Here is a 25,808-nt window from a genome sequence, read left to right as displayed (position 1 = left end):
GAGATTCTGCAGATGCTGGAAATCCAGAGCAACGCACACAAGATGCTGGAGGAGCTCAGCAGGTCAGCCAGCATCTACGGAGATGAATAAATAGCCGATGTTTTGGGCCGAGACCCTTCATCAGATAAGGCAGCATCCATGGGGTGAGAAAGAGTCAAAAGTTTCAGGCTGCAAAACTTTCTTGTGAGAGTAGAGGAAAAGGAAATTAATTAGCTGGAGCACCATGGTGGTGTAGCATTTAGCGTAATGTTATTACAGTTCAGGGTGTCGGAATTTGGAGTTCAGTCCTGGCGTCCTCCGTAAGAAGCATCTGTACCACCTCCCTGTGGAAAGTGTGGGTTTTCTCCAAATGCTCCAGCTTCCTCCCACTGTCGAAAGTACTGGGTTGGTTAACTGGCCATTGTAAATTGTCCCGTGATTAGGTTAGGGTTAAATCAGGATTGTCCAGGGTTGTTGGGAGGTACAGCTAGATTGGCTGGAAGGGCCTATTCTGCTTTGTACCACTAAATAAAATAAAATCAGCCTTGATGGAATGCCGGTGCAGACTTGATAGGCCAAATGGCCTAATTCGGCTCCTACGTCAAAAGAATCTCAGGCTTGTATGTGGTGACATGTATTTTCTCTGATAATAAATTTTACCTTGCTCTTTGAACTTTCATCGTCTTATGGTCACAGGGAAAGGGAAAACCATAAATGGTCTGATACAGGAAGGGATTAAAAACAGAACGATTTCCCCAGTTTCTTGTGTCTAACTTTTGAAAACCAGAGTCAGTGACTACTTTGAGTCAGAGAGTCGCCAGAAAGGAAACAGGCCCTTCGGACCATCGAGACCCTGCTGACCTTCAAGCACCCAAAGGAAAGAGCAAGCAGCAGCCCCACGCAGATCCTGCGACCAAAGGAAGCCTGGTTAACATTTCATCGGCAGAAGCATGTTCCAACCCCTGCAAGATCCCTGATTTCCATTGCTAATTGATACTGCAGTCAATACCTGGATTCTCTTTTTAACAATACAATAAACTAGAGAGAGAAAAGGAAGTCATGCATCGTTGAATTATTGCTGGAATACAGCACAGTGCCTTATTTACAATATCAACATTCATTCAAATTCCCCAAATTGCCTTTTCTCATATGACCCATGCATTTCAACAAGGAAAAAGAAAAATGCACTTAAAAAATAAAATTGTTCACAGCCGTCAGGAGCTGGACACAAACTCCTGACCCTTTAGGTGAAATGTTCACCTCATAAATAAATGGCATAAATAAGTAATTAAATACATAAATACATAAATAGTTGCATAAACTTAAATAAAAAGAAATACATCTTTTTTTTCTTCTTCAAAGTGGCAAGCGCTTTGGCAACTCAAGGGTTACTGATCCATGGCTCAATAGTGATTAGCTCAATAGATTTAAAGGGACACTGTGCCACAGAAAGAGTAATTAGTTGGCACATTCTAAAATACTTCAGTTAATTGCTTCTTTGTGATATTAATGTGGGGGGAAATTAAAGATTTTTTTTCTGCTCTGTTCCACACAAACGGTCCCTCTTCACCGGCAATAATAAATAACCGTGACAATTCTTCTCGATGCACGTGTACAGGCGTAGCGATTGATTTGGCCAGTGAAGACAGAACTTGCATTTACGCTCAGTGGCCATTTTATTAGGTACACCTGCTCATTAATGGAAATATCTACTCAGCCAATCATGTGGCAGCAACTCAAAGCGTAAAAGCATGCAGATGTGGTCATGAGGTTCAGTTGTTGTTCAGACCAAACATTAGAATGGGGGGGGGGGGAGGAAATGGAATCTGAGTGACTTTTTACCGTGGAATGATTGCTGGTGCCAGACAGGGTTGGTTATCTCAGAAACTGCTGATCTCCTGGGATTTTCATGCACAACAAGTTTACAGAGAATGGTGTGTGTAAAAAAACCCAAAAAAACCCCAGAAAGGATTCCAGTGAGCGGCAGTTGTGTGGGCGAAAATGTTTTGTTAATGATAGAGGTCAGAGGAGAATGGTCAGATTGGTTCAAGCTGACAGGAGGGTGACAGTAACTCAAATAACCACACGTTACAACAGTGGTGTGCAGAAGAGCACCTCTGAACATACAACACCTCGTGACTTGAAGTGGATGGATTACAGTAGAAGAAGACCTTGAACGTACGCTCAGTGACCATTTTATTAGCCACAGGAGGTATCTAATAAAGTGGCCACTGAGTGTAGATGTTGCCTCTGGACATCTTAAAAGCTTCCTGATCAATTGGTTATTGCCAAGGTGACGGTCAGTATTTACCAGGATAATTTCCAGTTTCCTATTTACCATGGAGAATGACAGTCCCTGAATCACTATAACTGGCCAAGCAAACTGTTATTCCATGCACGCATTGCAAGTTCAGCACTGAGGCAAAAATATGCTGTAGGGACTTAAAACATAGAGCATACCTGCACAAGATACATTCATCCTGACAGTAGTAGGTATTTCAGCCAAATCGATATAGCTGTTGTTTAAAGAAATGAAACTATGTTGAATAAGCATTTCCCTAAAATGCATCATGCAGTTCATGAGAGGCATAGGCACAGTCTTATTCCCAAGGTTGGGGGATCAAACTACAAGACAGAGTTTTAAGGTGAGAAGGAACTTATGTAATAGGAATCTTAGGGGCAATTTTTTTCAGTCCATATATAGGTTGTGAAGAGGTGGATGGGCATGGGAGCAACAACCCCATCTGTAAAAACCCAGAGCTACAGAAACACCGACAGTAGCCCCAAAGACCTCAACTCTGGCCGAGAAAGAATCTTTGGAAATGGGCTCCACCTGGGGACAATTTGTCAGACTCGCCCAGGACCAAGGCCTCTGGTGAGTTGCTGTTGGTGGCCTCTGCCCCAGTAAGGGTGAGAGACTTAAGAAGATGGAATGAACTGCTAGAGGAAGTGGTTGAGGCAGGGACATTAACAACATTCGAAAGGAATTTGGATGGGTACATGGATAGGGAAGATTTAGAGCAGGGGGTTCCCAACTGAGGGTCAATGGATACCTCAGTTAATGGTGGAGGTCCATGGCCTAAAAAAGATTGGGTACTCCTTGTTTAGAGGGTTATGACTTGTGACAAAAGAGAAGGTGGAAAGATTACTTATTAAGAAGGTAAGTGTAGAGATGCTATGGGGGAAATTGAAATGAAGGGACCATTTTTTTTTCATGCGTTGTGGCTTTTAATGGCAATATTTCAATTTATTGTGCATCTCTTCTCATTTATGGACTGAGGAGACTTCAGAGTCATTCACGTTGATTGAATCACAGAGGCTAGACTGCGTAAAGATTACTGAAGATGGACTTTCACAACAATTTCATGATTGGGATGCTTTCTCTTTTTTAAAATCCCAGACTGATGTGAATGTAAATTTTCCGGTTATTGTAGCAGGATTCAAGCTCATGCCCCTGTATTGGATCTCAGGCCTTTGTCTACCACCCAAGCCACGATGCCTGTATGGACTTTGCACTGTCTGAAGACGAAGGGGGATATGTCAAGGGGGAGCTCATGGGAAAATACAAGAGGTTCTGAAGTTCCAGGCAGCACTTAAGGAATTAACTCTCCTGTGATTCTGCAGATGCTGGAAATCCAGAGCAAAAAAAACACAAAGCATCTATGGAGAGGAATAAACAGTTGTTGTTTCGGGCCAAGACCCTTCATCAGTCCTGATAAAGATCTCTCCATAGATGCTGCCTGGCCTGCTGAGTTCCTCCAGGGTTTCGTGCTAAAATATGGACCCTGATGAATTTCAAGCCAGAGAAAAAAGGGGGAATGTTGGAGCAGAGACGATGGGACAAATGGCCTAATTTTGCTCTTATGCTTTACAGTCTTATGGATAAAGAAGTGGGAGAAATTAAGGTGTTAGGTTGCAATGAAGCAGAGTGGGAAGGGCTTGTGTCAAATACAAGTAAGGTAAAGGTGGACCTGTTAAAGCTGTTTAAATTCTGTATTCTCTGTGGTCAGGTGAATATATCTTGCAGGAATGCATCTTGAATTATATTCCTTACCCACCTTTGTACCAAGTTGCTGACTAATCAGCTACCTCAGTTGTCAGTTAGCACAAGAATTCCAACAGCGTCCCAGCGTCACATCTCCTCAGAAGGCTTCAGTCAGCAGCCAGCCTCCTGGAATCTACTGTAGATTAACGGGGCAGGACAGTACAGTTCTACTGCTGTGGGAAAGAGAGATCTGCCTCCACTCGCGCTCCAGGCAACACTCTCGGAAACGCCGTGTTGTCTTCAGGTCAACAGAAAATATAAGCACCCCGTAAAGTCAACATTTTTCCCCCTAAAAAGTAGAGTACAATTCATTCAGCTTGGAAGATGCAATAAATATTTTCCCCCTTCATTAGCAAAAAGCAGCATCGAAAATACAAGAGGTCATCTTTGCGTGTGTGTGTATGTGTGCGTGCATGCAGGTGACACGTGTAGTTGGCATGTACTGGGAGGGCAAGTTCACAGGTGCGTGCAACTGAGTGCAGATGTGTGTGTATGTGTGTTCGTGTGTGTATGTGCGCGCACATGTCAGTTTGTACATGTGCACGTGTCTGCGTCTTTATGCACATGTATGTGCTTCACAGTCACAACTGTTCTAGTGCTTTCTAATCGCTTCCCGTCCTTGTTCAACCGAAAGGCGGAAGACTGGCTTGCATTCGCTTCATGCCTCAGCTTTGCAAGCTGAACTGTCCGAGGTTTTTGTTAATCATAATCAAAGATCCAGCATCGTGTTTTTTTTTAAATTTGTCCCTATAGTAATCTCAAGAAGTATTGCTTTGAGGTGGAGAAAGGTGTTTTAAATTTGTTTTCTTTCGTTACTCTGTGGGTTTTTTTTGCATTTTGACCCGCCCGCCCACCCCGCCTTCTGTCACGGGCTCAGGAATCTCCCTCCTGCGACCCCTTGAAGCAGGCAGACTCGTAGTGCTTGTTCAGGTAGGACTTGAGGGCGAATGTCTTGTTGCAGCGCTTGCAGCGGAAATGCTTGAAGGCGGAGTGGGTCTGCATGTGCGCCCGCAGGTTGGAGCGGTCGGCGAACGCCTTGCCGCAGTGGGCGCAGCCGAAGGGCTTCTCGCCCGTGTGGGAGCGGACGTGCCCCTGCAGCAGCCAGGGGCGGCTGAAGGCCTTGCCGCACGTCTCGCACTTGTGCTTGAGGTCGTGGGTGAGGACGTGCATGGCCAGGGCGGGCATGGAGACGTAGACCTTGGAGCAGGTGGGGCACTTGCGGGCCAGCTTGCTGTCCAGGCTGCGGTGGGTCTGCTTGTGGCGGCTCAGGTTGGACGAGGTGGCGTACGTCTTGCCGCACTCGCTGCAGGTGTGGCGCTGGGCGCGCTCCCGCGGCGCGCTCTCGGGGCGCTTCCTCGACCGCCCGTCCGTGATGAAGAAGGCGTCCATGCTGTAGCCCTCGCTGACCGCCGCCGCCTCCCCGCTGAAGTAGCCGGTGGTGAGCCCCGACTGCGGGCTGTCGGGCTCCAGCCCCTCGGGGTCTCCATACACCTCGTTGACTTTGGTATAGACAGGGTCGGGGGTCCCGAGACCACTCTGCCTCTCTGCTCCGTTCTCGTACACAGATGGGCTGATGTAACTGTGGATGTACCCTGAGGACAAGAGGAGGGAAAGAGGCACAGTTACAACACACCGAACACACCTTGAGGGTAGACCCGATAAAAGTTTACAAAATGGTGAAAGAAATAGTGCGAACAGTGCCAGACAGAATCTACCCCCCCCCCAGGGTTGAAATGTCAAGTCCTAGAGGACATGTACTTAGGGAGAGGGGGTGTTGCAGGAAGTTTAAAGGAGGTGTGTAGGCAAGTTTTTTTCTACACAGTGGTCGATGTCTAGAATGGGTCAGCTTCCCCTCATTTCTGTTCTAATTCTGGTACAGCTTTTGGTAGTTAGTGTTTTTTTTTCCCTCTGTGTGTTATGTATCTAATGTTCTGTTCCTGTGATGCAACTGTAGAGTTGTGGAACAGCTCAGGACATAGCAGAAACCACTCACTCCCCCCCCCCCCATGGATCCTTGTAGTCTCAATAAATTAGCTAATATAATCAAAGACTCGCCCACCTCCAACATCCTCTCTTCCCCACCCCCCTCCCCTCGGGCAGAAGATACAAAAACCTAACAGCACTTACCACCAGGCTCAAGGACAGCTTCTATCCTGCTGTTGTCAGTCCCCTTGTACAATTAGATGTGTCCTTGACCTTTGTTCAGGCTGCTGAACAAAGGGGACAACCACACTCACTTGCCCATCCACGGAGATGTTCCCACAGCCAATGATCTCATTTTAAGGACTCTGACACAGTGGTGTCAAGAAAACAACCTCTCCCCCAATGTCGCAGCAACAAAGGAGCTGGTTGTGAATTACAGGAGGAATGCAGATGGGCAAACCCCTGTTGACATCAATGGATCAGGGGTTGAGAGGGTAAACAGCTTCAAGTTCCTCAGCGTCCACATCACCAAGGACCTCATGTGGTCTGTACACACCAGCTGTGTGGTGAAAAAGGCACCTCAGACAGTTCAGGAAGTTTGGTATGGGTCCCTAAAACCTAAGAACTTTCTACAGGGGCGCAATTGAGAGCATCCTGACTGGCTGCATCACTGCCTGGTATGGGAACTGTACTGTAGCTAAACTGCACAGAAAAGGGTTTCTAGGTTTACACTGAGTAAAGATAATTGAAGCTGTTACAGTATTAATAGGGCATTTTAAGAGCCTCTTAGATAGGTACGTGCAGCTTACAAAAATAAAAGATTATGTGCTAGGGAAATTCTAGGCAGTCTCTAGAGTAGGTTACATGGTCGGCACAACATTGTGGGCTGAAAGGCCTGTGATATTCTGTAGATTTCTATGTTCACCCTCAATCACAGGACTCTGCAGAGAGTGGTGCAGACAGCTCAGCACATCTGTAGTTGTGAACTTCCCATGATTCAGAAAAGTTACAAGGACAGCTGTGTAAAAAGGGCCCAGAGGATCATTGGGGACCCAAATCATCCCAACCACAATCTATTCCACCTGTTACCAGCCAGGAAACAGTACCGCAGCATAAAAGCCAGGACCAACAGGCTCCGGGACAGCTTCTTCCACCAGGCCATCAGACTGATGAACTCACGCTGATTTGAGTGTACTCTATATTAAGTTGACTGTTCTATTTATTATAAATTACTATGATTGCACATTGCACATTTAGACAGAGATGTAACGTAAAGATTTTTGCTCCTGATGTATGTGAAGGATGTAAGAAATAAATTCAATTCAATTCATTTATCTTGTTGTTTCATGTCCTCCTTATTTATTTCTATTTCTATTTGGACAGTTTGTTGTCTTCTGCACTCTGGTTGATCTTTCATTGTTCCTGTTATAGTTATAATTCTGTAGACTTGCTGAATATGCCCACAGGAAAAAGAATCTCAGGCTTGTATGTGGTGACATATATGTACCCTGATAATACATTTAGTTTTGAACTTTGAACAATCTACCTTATTGTGATTTTGCACCTTATTGTCTATCTGAACTGCACTTTCTCTGTAATGGTTTGCCTTCTACTGTGTAAATGATCTGATCTGTATGAACAATAAGCAAGACAAGCTTTTCAATGTATCTTGGTTCAGGTGACAGTACTAAACCAATTTCAATTTCAACTTAATTGCACCTCTGCATTTGTGCGTATCATAATAAGTTCGACTTTGAACTTGGGTGGTGGAGGAGGCAGGTACTGACTTAAGAGGTGTTTAGATCGACACACGATAGAAAATATCTTCAATAACTCTCTGAGACGTGAGGCGAGATATCGGCTTTTATTGACTGGAAGAAAGAACAAGCAGCAATTGACCACCATGCTACATCCTGGAGACTGAGAGGCTGGGCTCAGGCCCTAATCACCTTTATACCAGGGTTTGTGTGAGGAGCCACAGGAGCAGTCAGCAGGGGGCGTGTCCAGACAGGTATATGTAGTTCCCCACATAGGGTGAGCCAATTTAGCAATTAGGTCATTAAGATTGCTTTCTGCTTCTACACCTGCGTTACAAGACCTAAGACATAGGAACAGAATTAGGCATTTGGCCTATCGAGTTTGCTCCGCCATTCTTTCATGGCTAATGTGTTATCCATCTCAGCCCATTCTGCCTTCTCTGCATGACCCTTTGATGCCTCGACTAACCAAAAACCTATCGAGTTCCGCTTTAAATAAACCCAACAACTTGATCTCCACAGCCATCTGTGGTAATGACGTGGCTCAAATACACCACCCTGTGGCTAAAGAAATTCCTCCTCCTCTCTGTTCTAAAGGGACATCTCTCTATAATGAGCTGTACCCTCTAGTCCTAGACTCCCCCACTAAAGGAAACACTCTCTCCACATCCACTCTATCTAGGCCTTTCAATATTTTATAAGTTTCAATGAGATCCTGCCTCATTCTCCTAAACTCTTTCAAATAAAGGTCCAGACTCATCAAACACTCTGTCACTAATGAGTCAGTTATAGGCCACAAGGAGTGAGCCAGTGGGACATGTCATTAGGCCGGACTATAGTAAAAGCGTTAGGAAAATTGAACCAAAATGACTACAGGTGGGCATAGCGATAGAAAGAGTGTGTCACATAAAGTTGGAGAATTCAGTACAGGGTCTGGAATGCTGCACTCCGTTCTGAAAGTCAATGAAGTAGTCCTCTGAAGGGCAATGTAGTGATGTTCCTCGAAATCGAAGTGAGGATGATAGTGAGTTAAAGAGTCAAAATAGAAAAAGATGTGTAATTTGACTGTATGCCATCCCTAACTCACACAGTTTCTATTTGGCCACCATCTCTTCAAAATCTGGTTTATTATGACTAACTTGTGAAATATATGTTGTTTTGTGGCAGCAGTACAGTGCAAGACAAAAACATTACCTTAAGTTAAAATAGAAAAAAAAGTGCAAAGGAAGAATAGAAGAGAAAAAATTAGGAGGAGAATTTAAATCAGAGACAGACTGATATATGACTGACTTACAGTGTGAAATTTGTTGTTTGGTTTCAGCAGTACAGTGCTGTACAATTCAGTACACCAGTGCTTTGAGGGTACATGAAAATAAGCTTGGAGTAATTCAACATTACATCTGGAACCTGGGAAGACATTGCCCTCGATAGATACACCTGGAGGAAATCTGTTCAAGAGGGAGCTGCCAACGACCTCCACTGTGCCACAGAGAACAAGTGGCGGCTGTGGAAGGAGAGTCTGAACAACCAAAAGACTCAACCACTAACCACAGCCACCACTTACTCGTGCCCACACTGCACCAGAAAATGTGGATCCCGGATCATCCTCTACAGTCACCTGAGAATCCAACTGTAGACAACCCTTCAGTAAACGTTTTACTCCACTTGAGTGATAACGCTACTACTACCAATAATAATAATAATAGTAATAATATTAAGTACTTTATTGATCCCGAGTGGGAAATCATTATGCAATATGTAAACTATACCATAAATTATAATAATAAATATATATATATATAAATAAGTAGTACAAAAAGAAAGCAGAATATAGTCAGATAGTGTTCGTAGGTCATTTCAGAAATCTTATGGCAGAGGGGAAGAAACTGTTCCTGAAGTGTTGAGTGTATGTCTTCAATCTCCTATACCTCATTCTGATGGTAGCAATGAGAAGAGGGCATGTTCTGGGTAGTAGGGGGTCTGTAATGATTGATGACAGTTTTTGAGGCATTGCCTTTTGAAGATGTGTCCTCAATGGTGGGCAGGCTAGTGCCCATGATGGAGCTGGCTGAGTTTACTGCAGGTTAATGCACTAAGTGTGCTTGTTTTGTGATTGACTTGTCCATGACTTGTGATTGACTCACAACCCAACCCCAGCCAAAGGGCTTTTTCACTGATAAATGTCGATGTGCGGTGGGGTGTAAGGTGCTCCTTCCCTCTGCTAGCCTGCAGATCCCTCCTGGTCAAGGTGTAGCATCTGCTTAGCCCCCCCCCCCCAGCCAAATCAGGGTCACGTGAAACCATGGCAGCAGGTGATGGGTTGTCATATGAGCAACTGGTACATATCGGAAGACCACTGACACCAGGCAGACAATCTCTGAATAGTATTGATAATGGCTGGGGTCACCTGTCTTGTAAAGACTCTGCCCAGAAGAAAGCAATGAGAAACCACTTCTGTAGAAAAATTTGCCAAGAACAATCAGTCACAGAAGGACTATGATCACCCATGTCATATGACACGACACATGATGATGAAGTGCTAATTGCCAGCATCCAGACATCGAAGTGTCAACACCCACGAGTCCTTTAGGAGACTGCAGAACTGCTGGAAGAACTCAGTGGACTGAGCAGCATTCATAGAGGGAAAAGAATTGGTGATGTTTCAAGACTGATGCAGGGTTTTGACCTGGCATGTGAACCTTCCTCCTTCAGATGTTCCTCAACCTGCTGATTTGCTCCAGCAGATTGCTTGTTGCTTAAGAAGCATTTAAGCAGAAAGGCAATGGAGGGATATAAACCGTGTGAAGGAGGTAGGATCAGTTTATTTATTTATTTATAGAGATAGACCTTCCAGCCTTTAAGGCATACTACCCAGCAGTTCCCTGATTTGATCCTGGCTTAAACTCAGGACAATTTGCAATGTACAATTAACCTACCAACCGATAGGTCTTTGGATTGTGCACCCATGTGGTCACAGAGAGACTGTACAAGCTCCTTACAGGCAACGGCGGGAATTGAACCAGGGTTGCTGGTGCTGTAAAGTGTTGTGCTGACCACTGTGCTACCGTGTTGCCTCTGGCATGGTCAAATCAAGCTGAGTTAATTGTCATATGCACATGCATGATGAGGTACTAGTACAATGAAAATCTTGCTTGCAGCTACAATCACAGGCACGTTGGTACAGACAATAAAAAGAATGTACAATCAGTGGCCTCTTTATTAGGTACACCTGTACACCCGCTCACTGATACAAATATCTCATCAGCCAATCATGTGGCAGTAACTCAAAAGTATGAAAGCATGCAGACGTGGTGAAGAGGTTCAGTTGTTGTGCAGACCAAACATCAGAATGAGGAAGAAATATGATCTAACTGACTTTGACTGTGAAATGATTGTTGGTGCCAGATGGGGTGGTTTGAGTATCTGAGAAACTGTTGATCTGGGATTTTCATGCACAACAGTCTCTAAGGTTTACAGCAAACAGTGCAGGTAACAAAAACCTACCAGTGAGCGGTAGTACTTCCTTCTCTAGCCCTTTACCTTACCCACCCACTTGGCTTCACCTTTCATCTTCCAACTAGCCTCCTTCCCCTTCCTCCACCTTGTTATTCTGAAGTCTTCCCCCTTCATTTTCAGTCCTGAAGAAATGTCTTAGGCTGAAACGTCAACTGTTTATTCATTTCCATAGATGCTGCCTGACCTGCCGAGTTCATCCAGCATCTTGTGTGTCTTGCTCTGGATTTTAAGCATCTGTAGACTTTCTCAAGTTTACTGTAATATTTAATCAGGCAGCCTCTACTAGTTCTCTACTGATTCACTACTCTCTGGGAAAAGCAGTTTCTCCTCACCTTGCACTGTCTATTTCCAGGAATCTTGAGGCTATATCTCCTGGGTGTCATCTCATTTACCAGTAGAAACAATATTACTGTTTCTCTTATCTATTTTCTTCATAATTTTATATGTTTCTATTAGAATCCATTCTATTTTTCTGAATTCCAGTGAGTATAAAATCCCAAGCAACTCAGTTTTCCTCAAATGCTGACACCTCCTCTTATCTGGAATCAACCTGCGAACCTCCTCTGCACCACCTCCAAGGACAGTATATATTTCCTCAAGTAAGGAGACCAGAACTGCATGTAGTAATCCAGGCTAGGACTTATTAGTTCCCTGTACAGTTGCAGCATAACCTCCCTGCTCTTAAATTCAATCCCTCTAGCAATGAAGGCCAACATTTCATTTGCCTTCTTGATAGCCTGTTGCACCTGCAAACCATTAAATGCAAGGTTTGAGTTTTTTTGGTTCTAGCTGTTAGAAACCGAACAAAATATTTCCCAAAGGCTTAATTAGAAGAATATATTTTTCTCTGTGCAAGTAAAATGTCACGTTGGCAATAAATACCAACAATTTGGAATTTATTCTTTTATTTCTCTTGCTTTCAAAATATTATATCTTTGTGGCAAATACTGATGAGAGGCATTTGATATCAATGCAGTTACAAAGAAGTCACAATAGTGGCTATATTTCATTAGGAGTTTGAGGAGATTTGGTATTTCACCAAGGACACTCACAATTTTCTACAGAAGTACTGTGGAGAGCATTCTAACTGGCTGCATCAACATCTGGTATGTGGGGCAGGGGGAATCCTCCTGCACAGGATTGAAAGAAACTGCAGAATGTTGTGAACTTTCTCATCTCCATCACGGACACTAGCCTCCGTAGTATCCAGGGCATTTTCAAGGAGCAATGCCTCAAAAAAAGCATCATCTATCATTAAGGACCCCATCACCCAGGATGTGGCCTCTTCTCATTGCTACCATCAGGAAGGAGGTACAGGAGCCTGAAGGTACACGCTCAGTGATTCAGGAACAGCTTCTTCCCCTCTGCCATCCAATTTCTGAATGGGTATTGAGCCCATGAACACTAGCTCAGTACTTCTATACTTTTTATTTCTGCACTACTCATTTAACTATTTAATATATATATTTACTGTAATTCACAGTGTTCATTGTACTGTTGCTGCTGTGAAGACAACAAATTTCATGACGCCTGCTGGTGATACTAAAACTGATTCTGATTCTGATTTTGGTGTTGGTGATAATATTTAAAAAGGTAATATATCTTTAAATGTGCACAAATTATTTGATTATACTCTAAAATGGTGGAGCAGCAAATCATAAACACAAGAGAATCTGAAGATGCTGGAAATCCAGAACAGCACACACAACATGTGTGATACTCAGCAGGCCAGGCGGCATCTATGGAGAGGGATAAACCGTCGATGTTTTGGATCAAGACCCTTCATCAAATTTTGGAGCACTTTTCTTTTAAATAACTAATTAATGGCTGTATAAACACCTGTCCACAAAGTGAGTTGAAAATAAAGTCTAAAAAAAGATCAAGTCCAAATTATTAGCTTAGTGCCTGAAGAGAATGGATGGAGGATGAGAGGTGACCTGATAGAGGTGTACAAGATGATGAGAGGCATTGATGGTGTGGATAGTCAGAGGCCTTTTCCTAGGGCTGAAATGGCTAACACGAGAGGGCACAGCTTTGAAGTAGGTGCAGAGGAGATGTCAGCGGTGAGTTTTTACGCAGAGAGTGGTGTGCATGGAATGGGCTGCCGGTGACAGTGGTGGAGGCGGATACGATAGGGTCTTTTAAGAGACGCCTGGACAGGTACATGGAGCTTAGAAAAATAGAGGGCTATGGGTAACCCTAGGTAATTTCTAAAGTAGGGGCCTGTTCGGCACAGTATTGTGGGCCGAAGGGCCTGTTTTGCGCTGTAGGTTTTCTTTGTTTCTAAGAGAATGGATTTGCACTGCACTGTCCAAGTCTTTGCAAGGTATTAATGTGTTTGATAAACAAGAGGGTTTGATTCATGCAGCACAATATCGTGTTCCCCAATATGGGGGTGCCATGGTAGTGTAGCGGTTAAGGCCACGTTTTACAGTTCAGGGCTTTCAGGGGTTCAGAGTTCAATTCCAGCACCATCTGTAAGGAGATTGTACCCTCTCCTCGTGAAGCATGTGTGATTTCTCCTGGAGCTCTGGTTTCCGCTCACAGTCCAAAGGCACACTGGTTAAAGGGTTAATTGGTCATTGTAAATTGTGATTAGGCTGGGGTTGAATAGTGAGCTGCTGTGTGGTGTGCCTCTGTTTGGCTCTGTATCTCTAAATAAATAAATAATATATCACAGTACTTGGTCTGCAGCGAATTGCCTTCAGTGAACGCTGTGAGGTAGAGTAATCTGTGAAAGCTGCAGACAAACACATCTCACAACCTTGTTATTAATATCTCACAGTGTGATTTCGAGTCCTTAGACTCTATTTAGCAAACTATTAATGCAAAACCTGCAATACTTCTGGCATCAGGATTAATTCTTTTTATTTTTAGCTCACATGCTATGTCAAGCTGTGCACTCCCTCTATTCCCCTCCTGCACCACTGCAGATCAGGCATCTGATGGGGAATGCTGTGATCTAGTGCTCGTGCTACAAATCAGTCCAGCAAATGAGAGTTCTAATCCCACCACTGTGGTTAAAGAAGTTAAATCATTTTAAAGACCAGCACAGACAAAGCTTTCTCACCACCATTGAGCACATCTACGAGGAGTGTTGCCACGAGAAAACAACATCCATCATCAAGGACACCCACCACCCAGGCCATGCTCTCTTCTTGCTGCTGATATCAGAAGGAAGTACAGGAGTCTTAGGTCCCACATTACCAGGTTCAGAGACAGTTATTACCCCTCAATCATCAGGTTCCTGAACCAGCATGGATAGCATCACTCACCTCAACTCTGAACTGGTTTCACAGCCTATGGACTCACTTTCAAGGAGGATGTTCTCAGTATTATTTATTTAATTGTTTATTATTTATTATATATATAACTTCAAAGTTCATAGTAAATTTTATTATCAAAGTACCTATAGGTCACTATATACAACTCTCAGTTTCATTTTCTTGAGGGTAGAACAAATCTAGAGTAATAACTGACAGAGTCAATGAAAGGCCACACAACTGGGGTGTTCAACCAGTGTACAGAACACGATAATCTATGCAAATACAGAAATAAAGAAATAATGATAATAACTGCCTGATAGATGATGAGGGTCATTGATCGTGGTGATAGCCAAAGGCTTTTTCCCAGGGCTGAAATGGCTAACACGAGAGGATACAGTTTTAAGGTGCTTGGAAATAGGTACCGAAGGGATGTGGGGGGTAAGTTTTTCACACAGAGAGTGGTGGGTGTGTGGAATGCACTGCCGGCGACGATGGTGGAAGCAGACACAACAGGGTCTTTTAAGAGCCTCTTAGATAGGTACATGGAGGTTAGGAAAATAGAGGGCTACACATAAGGGGAATTCTAGGCAGTTTCTAGAGTAGGTTACATGGTCGGCGCACAACATTGTGGGCGAAGGGCCTGTAATGTTCTATAGACTTCTAAGTTTATGTTCTATAATAAATAAGTAAGCAACAAATATTGAGAACATGAGGCAAAAAGGCTTTGAAAGTGAGTCCGTAGGTTGTGGGAACATTTCGATGATGGGGCAAGTGAAGTTGAATGGAATTATACCCTTTGGTTCAAGAGCCCGATGACTGAAGGGTAATTACTGTTCCTGAACTTGGTAGTTCGAGTCCTGAGGTTCTTGTACCTTTTTTCTAGTGACAGCAGTCAGAAGAGAGCATGACCTCGACCTTGAACTTTGAAAAGATTCATGTATCTGTAAAACTGGCTAAAGTTATTCTATTGTAGAAATACATGTTATTAACCATATAACAATTACAGCACGGAAACAGGCCATCTCGGCCCTTCTAGTCCATGCCGAGTGCTTACTCTCACCTAGTCCCACTGGCCCGCACTCAGCCCATAACCCTCCATTCCTTTCCTGTCCATATACCTATCCAATTTTACTTTAAATGACAATACCGAACCTGCCTCTACCACTTCTACTGGAAGCTCATTCCACACAGCTACCACTCTCTGAGTAAAGAAATTCCCCCTCGTGTTACCCTTAAACTTTTGCTCCCTAACTCTCAACTCATGTCGTCTTGTTTGAATCTCCCCTACTCTCAATGGAAAAAGCCTATCCATATCAACTCTATCTATCCCCCTCATAATTTTAAAGACCTGTATCAAGTCCCCCCTCAACCTTCTACGCTCCAAAGAGTAAAGACCTAACTTGTTCAATCTTTCCCTGTAACTTAGGTGCTGAAACCTAGGTAGTAAATCTAGTAAATCTTCTCTGTACTCTCTCTATTTTGTTGAAATCTTTCCTATAATTCGGTGACCAGAACTGTACACAATACTCCAAGTTCGGCTTCACCAACGCCTTGTACAATTTTAACATTATTATTGTCTTGGTTCCTTTTCTCTGTGCGTTTATTACTCTATCTATCTGTCTCTTCCTCTGTATCTCTTCATTCTATTTCTCTCACTCTCTCTTTCTGATCTTTGTTTTCTCCTTTTCTGTCCTCCACTGGGTTCTTGAACCAACCTGGAAAATTACCCAACACTCCCTCAGACTGACACACACAAAATGCTGGAGGAACTCAGGAGGTTAGGCAGCACCAGGATTTGATGAACAGTCTCAGCCTGAATTGCCAACTGTTTATTTATTTCTATAGATGCTGCCTGATCAGAGTACCTCCATCATTTTGTGTGTTTTGCTGTGGATTTTCAGCATCTGCAGAAATGCTTGTGTTTATGACTAACCTGAAGTGTATCTCTTTTTCTCTTCCCCTCAACTTGCACTAATGTCATTATGTTTATTTTGTCATGTAAATTATCTACAGTTATGTTAATTTATGCCTGTCATGTTTGTAATGCATGAGGTGTTGTCTCATCTGGAAGAACTGCTTGGGGCCATGAAGCAGTCCTTCTCGGTGAGGCAATGCTTCACCTGCAGATCTCTTGAGGTTGTCTATTGTATCAGGTGCTCCTGCTGTGCCCAGCTCTACAATTTGAGACCTGATGTAAACTGGGGAGGCTGTTTTATGGAGCACCTTCGCTCCATCTACCAAAAGCAGAATTTCCCACTGGCCAATTCCTAAACACATTCCCGTACTGTCGTCAGTCCATGGCCTTTTCTTTTGCCAGGATGGAGTGGCACTGATTTTTCCTTCTGATAATATTTTTCCCTCCCCTTTCTTTTTTCATTCCCCGCTCTGGCCTCTTGCCTCTTCTCCTCTCATCTGCTTATCATCTGCCCCCTGGTGCCCCTCCTTCTACAATGTTCCTACTCACCTTGCTTCACCTGTCACCTTTTAGCTAATCCTTTTTCCCACCCCCACCTTTTTATTGTGGTGTCTTCCCCCTTTCCAGTCCTGAAGAAGGGTCTTGGCCTGAAATATCCACTATCTATTCATTTCCATAGATGATGCCTGATCTGCTGAGTTCCTCCAGTATTTAGCAAGTGTTGCTCTGACTTTCCAACATCTGCAGAATGATTCGTGTTTATAAAAAATTACTCTTACAGAATTAATGTGAAGGAAAAACTAAGTAAAGTCAAAATGCATGAGAAACAACAAATTTTGTCTAGTTTTGTCAAGTGTTCACATTAGAGAAAGTTATGATACGGACAGAATTCCATAAATAAAACACTGTCATAACACAAGCTATACTGTGATTCAACATGGATTGTTATGTTTGCTATAAGATTTATCAGACAATTTACATAAATCACCGTTCAAATTGTAGGAAGAAATATTCCTGAGCGGAGTAGGACCACTGTTCCCACGGATTATTTCCCAGTATAGTTCTTGATTTTGTTTTGCTTCGCAGAATAATAAATCCTTACTGCTTGACAGCTACTGAGCGCTAAAAGGTCTTGGCTTGTTTTGCAGTCAGAGATGTGCAGTGTATATTCAGGACACTAATGTACTGCAGTATGGTGCAGGGAGATGCACGGTCACTTAATAAAAAATGGCTACAAGTATTAGAGAAAGGCAGAGCTACCAAAGCTGTCATTGAATCTAGATTTTCGCAATCCAAGGTGATAGGGTCGTTAAGTTGGTGTATGGCATGTTGAGGGGTTGGGTTCAAAAACTGTGAGGTAATAAAACTCTGGTTAGACCACACTTGGAGTACATCTATTGAAACTTCTACATGGAGCAGTGCCACAAGAAAGCAACATCCAGGCCATGCACTCTACTAGCTGCTGCTGTTGGGTAGGACATACAGGAGCCTTAGCTCCCACAACACCACCAGGCACAGGAAGTTATTAGCCTCAACCATCAGACTCCTGAACCATCATGCATAAATTCACTCACCTCAACACTGAACTGATTCACAACCAATGGACTCACTGTCAAGGACCCAACAACTCATGCCCTCAGTATTATTTATTTATTTATTTATTGTTTGTTTGTTTGTTTGTTTGCTTTGTATTTGCTCATTTGTCTTCTTTTACATATTTGTTGTCAGCCTTTGCAGTTTTTCATTGATTCTATTGCATTTCTTTTTTCTATTGTGAAGGCTCACAAGAAAATGGACACTCAAAGCGGCTAAGCAGGTTGACTCTGTGGTTAAGAAGGCATACGGTGTATTGGCCTTCATCAATCGTGGAATTGAACTTAGGAGCCGAGAGGTAATGTTGCAGCTATATAGGACCCTGGTCAGACCCCACTTGGAGTACTGTGCTCAGTTTTGGTCACCTCACTCTAGGAAGGATGTGGAAACCATAGAAAGAGTGCAGAGGAGATTTACAAGGATGTTACCTGGATTGAGGAGCATGCCTTATGAGAATAGGTTGAGTGAAATTGGCCTTTTCTCCTTGGAGCAACAGAGGATGAAAGGTGACCAGATAGAGGTGTATAAGATGATGAGAGGCATTGATCATGTGGATAGTCAGAGGCTTTTCCCCAGGGCTGAAATGGTTGCCACAAGAGGATACAGGTTTAAGGTGTTGGGGAGTAGGTACAGAGGAGATGTCAGGGTTAAGTTTTTTACTCAGAGAGTGGTGAGTGCTCTGAGTGCTGAATGGGCTGCCGGCAACAGTGGTGGAGGCGGATACGATAGGCCCTTTTAAGAGACTTTTGGATAGGTACATGGAGCTTAGAAAAATAAAGGGCTATGGGTAAACCTAGTAATTTCTAAGGTAGGGACATGTTTGGCACAACCTTGTGGGCTGAAGGGCCTGTACTGCGCTGTAGGTTTTCTATGTTTCTAAAATTAATCTCAAGGTGCTATCTGGTGACATATTGATAGATCTATTTTAGAAATTATAAGAAGGTTGTGGATGTTTTAGGGAAGGTACAAATTTTTTAGGTTGCTGCCTGGATTGGAAAGCATGTCTCATGAGGAAATGCTTAGCGATCTAGGGCTTTTCTCTTTGGTGCAAAGGAGGGTGAGAGGTGACTTGATAGATGTGTATAAGATTAGAAATGGAATAGATAGAGTGGGAAGCCTGTGCGTCTTCCCCTGTGGGGGGGAGGGCAATGGCCAATACCAGACGTCATTGTTTTAAAGATGAATGGACAACAGGTTAAGACTCATGTTAAAGATAGTTTCGTTTTTACACAGAGAATGGTAGGTTCCTGGCATCTCTGCCAGGGGTACTAGAGGCAGATACATTATGGATATTTAAGAGATTGTTAGATAAGCACATGGATGGAAGAAAAATGGAGGCCTATGGTCTACGGAGGAGGGAAAGGTTAGATTGATCATGGAGGGGGATCGAAGGACTGCACAAGGTTATGGGCTGAGGGTCTGTTACTGGGTTGTTTTGCTCTGTGTCTCCTACTACACTCAGTGTCCACTCTACTGGGTACACTCATTAATACAAATATCTAATCAGCCAATCATGTGGCAGCAACTTGGTGCTTAAAAGCATGCAGGCATAGTCAAGAGGTTCAGTTGTTGTTCAGACCAAACATCAGGATGGAGAAGGAATGTGATCTAAGTGACTTTGACTGTGAAATGTGATATAAGTGATCTGAGGGAATGATGGTGCCAGATGTGAAAGTTTGAGTGTCTCAGAGACTCTCCTGGGATTTTCACGCACAACAGCCTCTAGAGCTAACAGAGAATGGTGCAAAAAGCAAAAAAGCATCCAGCGTGTAGTAGTTCTGAGGGCAAAAACACCTTGTTAATGAGAGAGGTTAGAGGGGAATGGCCAGACTGTTTCAAGCTGACAGGAAGGCGACAGTAATTCAACTCACAGTTGTCACGTTACAAAAGTGGTGTGCTGCTGATCATCTTTGAACGCACAACACATTAAGCCTTGAAGTGGATGGGCTACAGCAGCAGAAGACCAGGAACATACACTCAGAGACCACCTTGTTAGGTGCAGGAGGTGATGAAAATGTACAATTGTGCATCATCTTTTAAGTTCTCGTGATTTGAAATCCCATCATGGCAGCTGGGTAATTCAATTAGTAACAAAATCTGGAATATCGAGCTGAAGAGCGATGATCATGAAACTACCAGACTGTCATTAAAACCCACTTGGCTTGTGAATGACCTTCATGGAAGTGAAGCCTGCCTTCAATACCTGGCCTCGTGTATGTGACTTCAAACGTTCCTCTGAAGTGGCCTAGCAAGCCACTCAGTTGCATCAAACCATGTCAAAACACAGACATAATGAAATTAATCTCGCAGCATTGATCTCAGCAGCTGAACATCTGCCCAGAACCATTCAGGGGTATATCCCCATCAGTACCTGAGGGCCAGTTAAGGAGACACAATCAGGACTGGCCTCTGTGGCATGCACACGTCCCAAAAGAAGAAAAGGTGCCGTAAGGAGGTTTACAGTCAATGAAATGCATTTAAAATACATTCAGAATCAGAAACCAGTTTATTATCACAGAAACCTGTCATGAAATGTGTTGTTTCGTGGCAGTGGTGCAGCCGAACACACAAAAAATACTATAAGTTACAATGAATAAATCTTGCAAAAGAGGGACAGTGAGGTGGTGCTCATGGGTTCATGGACTGTTCCGACATCTGATGGCAGATGTGAAGAATCTGTTTCTAAAACATTGTGTGTGTGTCTTCAGGCTCCTGTACCTCCTGTCCTGGTATAGAGTGATACAGTCTTCATTCCTATGAAGTGTTAAACGGTTCGCAGGATCTACACACCAAGGGTACGATCTAGACGCAATGTGACAGCCCACATTCTAAAGACGTAGTTAGGGTTAGTAAGTTGTGGGTATGCTACGTTGGTGTTGGAAGGGTGGTGATACTTGTGGGCTGCCCCCAGCACATCATAAATGATGACCCAAACATCATATTTTGTTGTATGTTTCAATGTAAATGTGACAAATGAAGTTAATCTTCCTTTATCTTCTTCTTGATTTCTCTCATAAACCTTTCATAATCTTATGTGAACATCACTAGCAAGAGAGATTCTAAATGTGTCTTCTGTCATCAACAACAGTATCATTGCTAGTAACAGTTCCAGAGTATCCTGTGGGACACCACTGATCATGAAGACTGTGGCCATATTAAGGTGAATTTTTTTAACTTATTGAGATACAATGCGGAATAGGCCCTTTCGGCCCTTCAAACCGCACTATCCATCAACTCCCGACTTAACCCCAGCCTAATCACAGGGCAATTTATAATGACCAGTTAACCTAACAACCAGCATGGCTTTGAACTGTAGGAGAAAGCGAGTACAAACTCCGTACAGACGGTGGTGGGAAATGAACCCAGGTCACTGGTACTGTAAAGCGATGTGCTAACCACTATCTTATGGTGCCACCCCAAAGGGCAAACTGAAAGGGAACTTCCTCACTCAGAGGGTGGTGAGAGTGTGGAACGAGCTGCCAGCGGAAGTGATGGATATGGGTTTGATTTCAATAAGAGGAATTTGGATAGATACAAGGGTGGGAGGGGTATTGAGGGCTATAGTTTAGGTGCGGATTGATGGGATTAGGCAGAATAATAGTTCAGCATGGACTAGATGGGATGAAGGGCCTGTTTCTGTGCTGTGGCGCTCTTTGTCTCTGGGTAATCAGCAGTCTGTGATATACTCTCTGCTTGCCCGGATGAGCATGGTTCAGACAGGAAGCCCAGCTGCATCAAGACAAAGCCGTACATTTCATTAGCACCATATCTACTGTCCGAAGCATCCACTGCCATCGCCACCGGTGCATGATAAATGTAGCATATACAATTCACAAAGTGCTCTGCTTCTACTTGCCAAGGCCACTTTGATAAGCCTGTGACCTCTAACAGAAGCACAAGGGCAGCAGGCATATGGAGAAGCCGGCACGTACAAATTTTCTACCAAGGGTATCCTGTCTTGGAAATATATCATCCTTTCTTCATAAGTGTTGGATCTAATTCTTGGAACTCTCTACCTAATAACCTTCACCAGAAGGGCTACAGCTGTTCAGGATAATCGCCATCTCCATCTCGAAAACTGTAGATGGTTTTTCCAGCATTGCCCGTGTCCTGTAAATAAATTTAAAATATTCCTAGTCCACATGCTCATTCTAACTATTTGTGTCATCTTTTTTAGTTATAAAGCTTCCATCGAGGTACCCCTATATCTAGCATCACTTTATGTACAGACAGTCGGTTCCCACACTGATCAGGAAATCCAGCCTCCACACCCAGCTCATAATTCTCCAAAATTTCTGCCACTTCTAACAGGATCCCACCACCAACCACATCTTTCTCTCCCCCTCCCCCCCCCCAACTCTGCTTTCTGCAGGGATCGCTCCCTATGCAACTCCCTTGTCCATTTCCCACTGATCTCCCTCCTGGCACTGATCCTTGCAAGCGGAACAAGTGCTACACCTGTCCCGCCACCACCTCCCTCACCACCATTCAGGGCCCTAAAGAGTCCTTCCAGGTGGGGCGACACTTCACCTGTGAGTCTGTTGGGGTCATAACCTGTGTTCGGTGCTCCCGGTGTGGCTCCTGTATTTCGGTGAGACCCGACGTAGATTGGGAGACCGCTTCGTCGGGTACCTACGCTCCGTCCGCCAGAATAAGTGGGATCTTCCAGTGGCTACTCATTTTAATTCCATTTCTCATTCCCATTCCAATATGCCCATCCATAACCTCCTCCATTGTCGTGATGAGGCCACACTTAGGCTGGAGGAACGACACCTTATATTCCATTTGGGTAGCCTCCAACCTGATGGCATGAACACTGCTTTCTCAAACTTCCAGTAATATCCCCTACCCCCCTTCATCATTTCCCATCCCCTTTTCCCTTTCTCACCTTATCTCCTTGCCCATCCATCGCCTCCCGCTGGTGCTCCACCCCCACCCTTTTTCTTTTTTCCATGGCCGTCTGTTTTTCACCAATCAACTTCCCAACTCTTTACTTCATCCCTCCTCCTTCCAGGTTTCACCTGTCACCTGGTGTTTCTCTCTTCCCTCACCCCCCCCCACCTTGCTCCTCAGCTTTTTTTCTCTAGTCCCGCCAAGAGTTTTGGTCCAAAACGTCGCTGTACATTTTTCCACGATGCTGCCTGGCCTGCTGAGTTCCTTCAACATTTTGTGAGTGTTGCTCAGATTTCCAGCATCTGCAGATTTTCTCTTGTTTAAGAAATAAGAAGGATTGGGGAACATGCAAATATCACCTCCTTCTGCAACGTTATTGCCTAGGTAGAAGTGATATTGAGCGACACGATGGAGGAACTCAGCAGCAGCTATTGAGGAGAATAAACAAAGTCGACACTTCGGGCCAGGATCCTTCGTTAGGACTGGGAAGAAGTTGGAATAAGAAGGTGGGGAGAGGGTAAGGAGCACAAGTTGGCAGGTGAGAGGTGTTCTAAAAGGATGTCTTATTCTGAGGTTTTGCTCTCTGGTCCCAGACTTCCCCACTGTAGGAAACATCCTCTCCTCTCCACATGAACACTAGGTAGGCCTTTCAATACGTGATAGGTTTCAATGAGATCCCCTCTCATCCTTCTAAACTCCAGCAAGGACAGGCCCAGAAATGCTCCTCATATTTTAACCCTTTCATTCCATATCATTACAGAATGTCACTAAGAGAGAAGCCTCGGAAAGCATCTGTCCCTGAAGCAGTGAGTGCAGCGAGAGAACCAACACTCACCTTCAGATAAACCCGTGATTAAGTGCTAACCTGGCTGGTGTATAGAGGTGAAGAGTTTCACCAGGTCACCGGGGATCAGAGGCAGTGAAGAGGCTGAGGCTGAATCGATCAGCGAGGACAGATGGACTGATAAATGCTTTCCAAATAGCCAAGGTTGAGATAACAGATTGCCCCAGGGATGAGCAAGTGCAATCTGGCCTCAGTGATCCTTGACCTTTTCCTGATGGAGGTTTACTTTTACGAATGTGTCAGCACCAAAATGGTCTAGATCTGCCAGACTCTTCCCCAAAAATAAATGGGATGATTTCTGGGGAAGTTATGTAAACACCGGAGAGAAATTGGAACGGGAAGTTATGTTGCTGGGATCGGAAGAAGGGATGCATGGAGTTAGTGAACCTTGCTGGATCCTAATGTGTCTGTGATCCAAAGGTTCTTTGCAAGTCAAGAATGAGACATAAATCTTGTTGCTTACGGCTGTTTTTTTGACTGTTACAAAAGCAAAGAAGAAGAAGGCAAAGTGTTGCAAAGAAAACAGCAGACTAAAAATAATAAAGACGAGAAAGTCTGCAGATGCTGGAAATCCAGAGCAACACACACAAAATGCAGGAGGAGCTCAGGGTTGAAATGTCTAATACCACAGGGCATGCATTGAAGGTGAGAGGGGGTAGGTTCAAGGGGGATGTGAGGGGTAAGTTTTTTACTCAGAGAGTGGTGGATGCCTGGAATGGTGGTAGAGGCAAACACATTAGAGGCTTTTAAGAAACATTTGGATAGGCATGTAAATGTGAGGAAGATGGATGGATATGGACATAGTGCACGTAGGAGGGATTAGTGCTTAAGTGATTTGATTTGCTTTTCATCTGTTTAGGAACAATATTGTGGGCTGAATGACCTGTTCCTGTGCTGTACTCTTCAATGTTCTAACTGTAGTGTAATTACTGGAAAATTCACTGAACAATTACACGAACATAGGTGGTCATCTGCCACCATCTTCCATGAACTTCAGTTCTGAATGTTATTTGCTTACTTTTATTGTTTCCACGATTTGTTTTCTTTCTACACATTGGGTATTTGATGGTCTTTTTTAATGGGCTCTACTGGGTTTCTTTGTGGCTGCCTGTAAGGAGACAGATCTCAAGGTTGTATAAAGTATACAGACTTCGTTAATAAATGCACGTCGAACTTTTTGAACTTTATTTATCCAAAGATACAAGCAAGCATATGAACACTAAACTACAAGAAAAGTAACAATTGTACACCCCAATCCCACAAGCTTCACTAGACCTGAATCTACGCAGGCTCAACGAACAGATTCAACAATGTAAGTGCCGAAAATTTGCATGAGGTTGGTGCTATAATATTTGTATCTGTTACCTTTTGTAATTTCAAAACATTAAATTCATTCAAAGGAAGATACCTGAATCCGGAAATGTGGGTCTAGCTTCGTATCTACTTTAAGTGAGGTGTGCACTTATCACGTGGTAGCGTGATGACATATGCAATTCATATATTTATCATATAACCCGTAATGAATTATTTAAACAAACAAGAGTGCTTAATCAACATATATACACACAAGATTACTCAAACATGACTTAAATATTAAATACACAACAGTATCCATAAAAAGGGATATAATTCTTTCCTTTTGCTTGCTTTTTCTTTCCACTTTTTTCTATGTGTATACCTCAGATAAATACTTTGTGGAGATTTGTGACATATATGATTATATGAAATATATGTACAATGTCTGAAATACATCTTATGGAAATGTTTGTTTGATGAACTTCAATAAAAAAATAAATTACAAAAAAAAGTGAAGTGTTGGGATGTTGTGGGGTAAGAGACATGCCCTCTTCTCATTGCTACCATCAGAGAGGAGGTACAGGAGCCTGAAGGCACACAGTTAGTGTTTTAGGAACAGCTTCTGCCCTTCTGCTGTCCTATTTCTGAATTCTCCATAAACCCATGAAGACTACCTTACTATTTATGCATAGAACATCAAACAGTGCAGCACAGTACAGGCCATACAGGCCATTCAGCCCATAATGATGTTCTAACACTTTAACCTACTGCAAGATCACTT

General features: G+C 43.5%; 1 protein-coding gene and 1 long non-coding RNA gene across 2 annotated transcripts in view; one reads left to right on the top strand and one right to left on the bottom strand.

Annotated features, from left to right (window-relative positions):
• Window positions 1-826: 826 nt before the first annotated feature.
• Window positions 827-25,808, bottom strand: part of LOC132399954 (transcriptional repressor scratch 2-like) — a 47,579-nt gene continuing 22,597 nt past the window's right edge. Inside the window, exons 2-3 of the mRNA XM_059980935.1 lie at window positions 4,038-5,616; window positions 827-886 (exon numbers count right to left, since the gene is read on the bottom strand). Coding sequence (XP_059836918.1) covers window positions 4,898-5,616 — 719 coding nt within the window. The 3' untranslated portion in view covers window positions 827-886; window positions 4,038-4,897. The remainder of the gene's footprint in view (window positions 887-4,037; window positions 5,617-25,808) is intronic.
• On the top strand, window positions 12,701-25,503 carry LOC132399956 (uncharacterized). The gene is made up of 3 exons (XR_009514147.1): window positions 12,701-12,813; window positions 18,181-18,292; window positions 23,648-25,503. It is a non-coding gene; the product is annotated as an uncharacterized LOC132399956 (long non-coding RNA).

Source organism: Hypanus sabinus, chromosome 9 (assembly GCF_030144855.1).
Source record: "Hypanus sabinus isolate sHypSab1 chromosome 9, sHypSab1.hap1, whole genome shotgun sequence".
Lineage (NCBI taxonomy): Eukaryota > Metazoa > Chordata > Chondrichthyes > Myliobatiformes > Dasyatidae > Hypanus > Hypanus sabinus.
This window is presented reverse-complemented; position numbering and strand designations above follow the sequence as displayed.